General features: G+C 42.3%; 1 protein-coding gene across 1 annotated transcript in view; it reads right to left on the reverse strand.

Annotated features, from left to right (window-relative positions):
- The window catches only part of LOC139697398 (ADAMTS-like protein 4), a 139,765-nt gene extending 134,180 nt beyond the window's left edge, over positions 1–5,585 (reverse strand). Inside the window, exon 1 of the mRNA XM_071596082.1 lies at positions 5,469–5,585. Within this exon, the coding sequence (XP_071452183.1) occupies positions 5,469–5,585 (117 nt within the window). The remainder of the gene's footprint in view (positions 1–5,468) is intronic.
- Positions 5,586–6,000: the final 415 nt, after the last annotated feature.

The following is a 6,000-nucleotide window of genomic DNA, read 5'->3' on the forward strand; positions in this document are numbered from 1 at the left end:
TCGGCAAAAAAATATCATATCTGACATAGCCTAAATATACGTCCATATAAAATTCAAAATTCCGTGATAATCGATTAAACGAACTGATATGAGTAATGATTTGCTCTGACGGTACTTATTTCACAGTTAAAAGTCAGGAAAAAAAATAAAGTGCAATAGATAAATCAAAAATTTTCTATAGGTTTTGCGTTAACGACACAGAGCTGTAGTCCTGTGATGAGGCAGTAATCTAACTGAGAAATGCAATGATTATAGCGGCGGAGTTCATTTCGTATTCTCTTCCTTGGGATGACCTCATCAAGATAATTAGCTGCAAAATGTGGTAGGGCTGACAACACAGAGTATAGAAAAGTATTATAATTAATTCGGTCATGGTTAAAGGATTACCTATCATTCAAATCAATATTATTTCATTTAGGTAGATATTATGTCCATACTTTTGGAATCAGCAAAAGCAGCATATGTCAAACATTCACTATTTTCTGAGTTACTTTCAATTAGAGCATTAACTCTCAGGTCCCAGGGAAAACATTTCCAGGATGTATCCTTCGCAGTTCTTACCAGTTGTTTGTGCTCTAAAGCTTTTCAAGGTTGCTTACGAAGCCCTTCCGTAATTCTGTCATGCTTGGTTGACGAGCCTTTATCCAACAAATACGAGGAATACCACTCGACCTCTGGTGCACTGGTTGCGTTCCTCAAATTAGAGCCTAGTATTAATTCCTTTTTCTTAATTTTTTTCTCTCAACATACTTTTCATACTGCAATCGTGCATTCATGTTGCAGAGTTCATCCCTCAGTGTACTCTAGTTTTAATGATCAAAGATGGTCTTATTTAATGCATAACTAGGGTGCAAGCCAATAGAACTTCCATTTTTAAGGAAGAAACAGTGTTGATTCCGATTTTTTCGATTAAATAGGGATAAGAAAGAATACACTATTTTGCTACGCTGAATTATTTAATCAAGTGTATCAAAAGATGAGAGCAATATATACTCTCGCGAGAAAATTGAGGCTAAATACTTAATTTTTCGATTATATAGAAAACACGGATGTATTTTTTCTTATAATAAGTAAAACGGGATCATAGTCAAAGTTAATGCGCTGCCAATATAATTTAAAGTAATACAAATTGGAATAAATGTAAATACAATTAGTAAAAATGTTGTATTAATATAAAATTAAGTAATGCGACTAAATAAGAAATGGAAGCCCCCCTTTTGTGTATATAAACGGATACCGCGAATGTTTAACTTATCCCGTTTAGTGATTAAATCAACAGATGGCGTATAACTATTCACCGATCGGTAACCATATATAGATAAGTGATTTCCCCATGAAAAACGCTAACGCGGTTTGATTTGAAGAATTCCTAATTCCTTCTGGCATTAATCCGGGTAAGAGAGGGGCTTCCGCGCGGCGTATTTATCATTTGCGACTTGCATCGTTGCGAATTGATCCATTCGGCGTCTCAAGGGATTAGTCTCTCCCAAACCACTCAGGTTCGATGATTCAGGAAGGAATTTATTCCAATTACTTTAAAAGAGCCGGAACTCCACTGCACAATGTTTTACATGTGCTCATACTGAATCGCGGGTCACTAGTGCTTCACTATATACCGACAACAGCTTCCAAATCACCATGGAAAATAGTATACGATCGTATGCATCTTCATACTAGGCAAGTTATCATTCGTTCCTCACGTTTTATGTATGCCAAAGATTAAAATCAATGTTTGCTAAGTTTAACTGTTCGTCTTTCATTATGCCTATCACTCTTTTGATCTCCTCAAGCATGCACTTACTTTTATCTAAATACATCTTTGGGCAATTTGTGGTAGACTAGATTGTAAAGGAAGATTGAAAGGACAAGACATTTGGAAAGTAAATAAAAAATACAAATGCAGGGGTTGGAATCGGAAAGACAAAAAGTTATTTAACCACCAAATTTTAGTAAAACCCTGAAGAATGAAGTTGCAGTTGAAAACTGAATAACAGAATGTTATTAGGCTAAAATAAAACCCCACATCCAAGTAATTGCCACACATACGTAAGTCGCAGTTACCCTCGGAGAGGAAAGATCACATTTAGAATACGCACGGAAAACTGATCATAAAGAGACCAACGCACTCGTCGCATGGAAGGGCAGGTTATTTGGCAACGACAGTTTTTTTTTTGACTGCGATATGTAATGAACCATTTCGATTGATTCTTCTAATTTCAGGAAAATTACACTACTTGATCACAAAAAAAAACTTGACCGTGAAGTAAATGAAATGGCTGGAAATGATTCCTTCTAGAAGCACCATTCGTGTGAGTATTAGTTTCACTGGTAACTCAGCCGAGACCTTTCGCTGCGACGGAAGGACGCCAAGGCATGGCAACTTCATTGGCTGCAACGTAATTAACTCTGACTTTGCTCCGCTCCCATCAGAAGCACTGCTCTCGGAGTACACAAAGTGGGTTTCCTGTGGACGCACACATAATTACCCAGGAGTGCATTGAGATGAGATTCAAGCCAATGCATTTTAACCCTCACCCATCCCCCTTGCATACATTGAGGGTGGGGGGGTGGGGTGGCTAATTGGGTGTGTGCGCCCCCGCGTCTACATACACGCGCGAGCGTACATCGGCGTGATTCTTTGTCCGGCCTGAAATGAATCCAGTCATCTTCGCAAAAAAAACCAACGAGCTAACTCAGTCACTGCCCTGTTCCAGATGAGTGGTTGGTAAAGTACGCGATTTGTCAATCCGACGAGCGAGGTTCCGCGCGGGAATGAAAAACGTCGACAGGCTAGCAAAAACCATTTGCCGCCGCAGCTGATGCGAAGCATCTAAAACGTTCTTCGACGGCCACATTTGACATGGGTTAGCTGCACAAAAAAAGTGCAGAAGCTGCCGAAGAGAAATTTGTGAGGAGGGACGGCAATAGTTACGTAGCTACATTTTTTGGGGAAATTTAAGAGTCGATTACAGAAAAAAAGGCCAGTCAGAGTGATTAGGGGTCCCATTGTTTGTGGGAAATCACTCAACTGGTCATTACGTAATCGCTCTCACTTTAGGCTCTTTATCATGATTGCTACTTGTGAATATCGAAAAATTCGACTGTATTACGTTTATTTAATATCCAATTTTTTTCACTGCGATGCGATTAGCTATCGAATCACTATTTTTTCCATTTTCTCCATAAGTTGGTCGTATTCCGGGTTTCACTCGAAACTCGTGTCAATGGATTCTGCCGTATTTAGAAAAAACAACCCAAACCCTTTTAGCCCTATCTCCTACTTATACCTACTTGACATATAACTAGATATTCACAAAATTTGTGGATATCTAGTTATAGATTTGTGGTCATCAGCGGTCAAATACTGAGGATTTGATCCTTCAGCTCTCTCTCAGGTCGTCTTTAGGCGCTATCGGCATTTCTATCTCCCATGTGAGCTTTACAAGCTCGTGCAACTGCCTAATTTGCTCATGTTTCCTGGCAGCAAATTAAACCGCCAACGTATTGTTATTCCTTCGTATATAAACCCTCCAGTGGCGGCCCCTCTAGGAGACGCGGCTGCCGCTCGGATGACATACGACATTGCGCCAGCCCGTGCGCAATACACTCGCGGGAAAGCTGCCAGGGAAGGTATGTGGGGGAAACTAGCGGCAAATGCCCTTAGCCATCCCTGCGGGGAAAAAAGAAGAAAATATCCTTCCTTTGAAAGATTGTTTGCACAATCATAGAAATGAACTTTGATAACGTCGTTCCTTGGACTGAGGTGGTTTATATGATATAGAATATTTATTAAATTGGATTTTCATTTAATTAATCCAATTCACCTTCCATAATATGTGCATTGCATACATCCTCTGTCCTCATATCACCATGTGAATCATTGATTGGTCAAATAGATATCAAAATAATGTTCTTTTTGGCAAGCTTATATCGGGTAAGTGTAGCTTTTTGATGAACCAAGGCACCACAATATATCCTACTCCTGTTAAGTCCCAACAAATATGTCACAACATATCTTTAAGCTCCCAACTACAGGGTTCGTCCGGAAAATAAGTGTACTGATTTTTTCCCGCCGCTCCAGACGCGCCCAGCACCGCTCTGACGGGCTGCGATTGGAGAGGGGTATGTTGGCAAGCGACGCTGAAAAAGGCAGTCGGCTCTGAGCTGCGGTGTAGTGAGGAGCTCTGTTAACGCGAACCTCCACGCTCGACCCACGTCACGGAACGCGATGCCGAAGTTTTTGGAGCAGCGTTATTCCATCAAATTTGCGGTAAAGCTTGGGAAATCGTCTACCGAAACTGTCGGTATGATTAACCAGGCTTACGGGGAGTCAGCCATGTCCAGAAACATGATCTTTCGGTGGCACAAGATGTTCGTGGAGAGCAGAGAAGAGGTCGACGACGAACCACGGCCTGGACGCCCATCAACGACACTCACCGACGAAAATGTGCGAAAAGTTCGCGATGTACTGAACTCTGATCGTCGTCTTAGTGTTCGGATGATAGCAGATCAGTGTAATGTGCCAAAAACAATAGTGCACGAGATTATTAGGGAGCAATTGCAGATGCGAAAAATTTGTGCAAAGTTGGTGCCGAAAGTGCTCAGTGATGATCAAAGACTCAATCGTTTGGAAATCGCGACACAACTTGCGGATCACTGCAAAAATGATCCACATTTTTTAGAGAACGTTGTTTCGGGTGACGAGACGTGGATCTTTGAGACGACCCGGAGTCGAGCAGACAAAGTGCGGAGTGGCACACCCCATCATCACCCCGTCAAAAGAAAGCTCGCATGAGCAAATCTCGGATCAAGGCGATGCTCATTGTCTTTTTTGACAAAAGGGGAGTCGTCCACTACGAATTTGTACCTGAACGACAAACTGTAAATGCTGCATTTTACGTCCAAGTGCTCGACAGGCTTCGAAAACGAGTCGCCCGCGTCCGGCCAGCGATCAAAAACATCTGGCGGCTGCATCACGACAATGCGCCGTCTCACACCGCGCTTGTCGTGTCGGACTTCTTGGCCAAGCACGGCGTGGCAACGCTGCCGCACCCGCCCTACAGCCCGGACTTGGCACCACCGGACTTCTTTCTGTTCCCGAAGATAAAGAGGAGTTTGAAAGGAACGCGATACGGGACTTTGGACGCCGTCAAAGAGGCCGTGACGACCTGTCTTCGAGAGGTTCCCGATGATGCCTTCGCGGGAGCGTTCCAGGAATGGGAACGCCGCTGGAACAAGTGTATCGACTCACAAGTGTCCTATTTTGAGGAATAGTAGCTTAAGATATGTAAAAGTGTAATAAATGTTTTTTCCTGAGCTCAGTACACTTATTTTCCGGACGAACCCTGTACCTACTTCAGTAGCTCGTTCTTCAGCTCTGCATAGTTGCTATTTCCCTTAATGCCATTTAAAATACATATTCGCTTGCTTTCTATGCCTCGGGTTCCCTGCAATCTCCATTTTATTACTGTCTCCAGCATTGCATTGTCTCTCAGGATCTCCTGCATCCACTTGTCCTGTCTCCTCCGAATTTCTCCCATTCCACCACCGCTCCTCTTCGACTCCAAGCGATCTTCCAATGCCATGTCTAGAACTTCATGACTCGTTTTCCTTTTTTCCCATGGTATAAATGGCAGGCTGGGTCATCTAAGTATTTTTTCATGCAAGATAAACACAACACTCACTTTGCTCTCCGCAGTACTATAAATTAAAAGCGTCAAAAGAAGTTATTGTTGTGATTTAGTAAACTTATTCTCCCATCACCAATTTAATCAGGCTTATTATCATTAGAATCCTTAGTATACGCACCATTTGAATTTTAATTTGAAGTATCGTGTTTGCTTGCCCAGTTTCCCACTCCAGCTACCTTCGATCATGCAATGCAATCGGTTATCCATTCCGATTACAACTCTTCCTCCTCCCATTCACTTTTCTTACACTTCGGAGAGTTCGTCCCTCCCGGCACGGAACGAAGATCGTGGTTGGGTACAGGCGATGCCC

The sequence above is a fragment of the Hetaerina americana genome, unplaced genomic scaffold (assembly GCF_022747635.1).
Source record: "Hetaerina americana unplaced genomic scaffold, ioHetAmer1.1.p SCAF_1, whole genome shotgun sequence".
NCBI classification, from domain to species: Eukaryota; Metazoa; Arthropoda; class Insecta; order Odonata; family Calopterygidae; genus Hetaerina; species Hetaerina americana.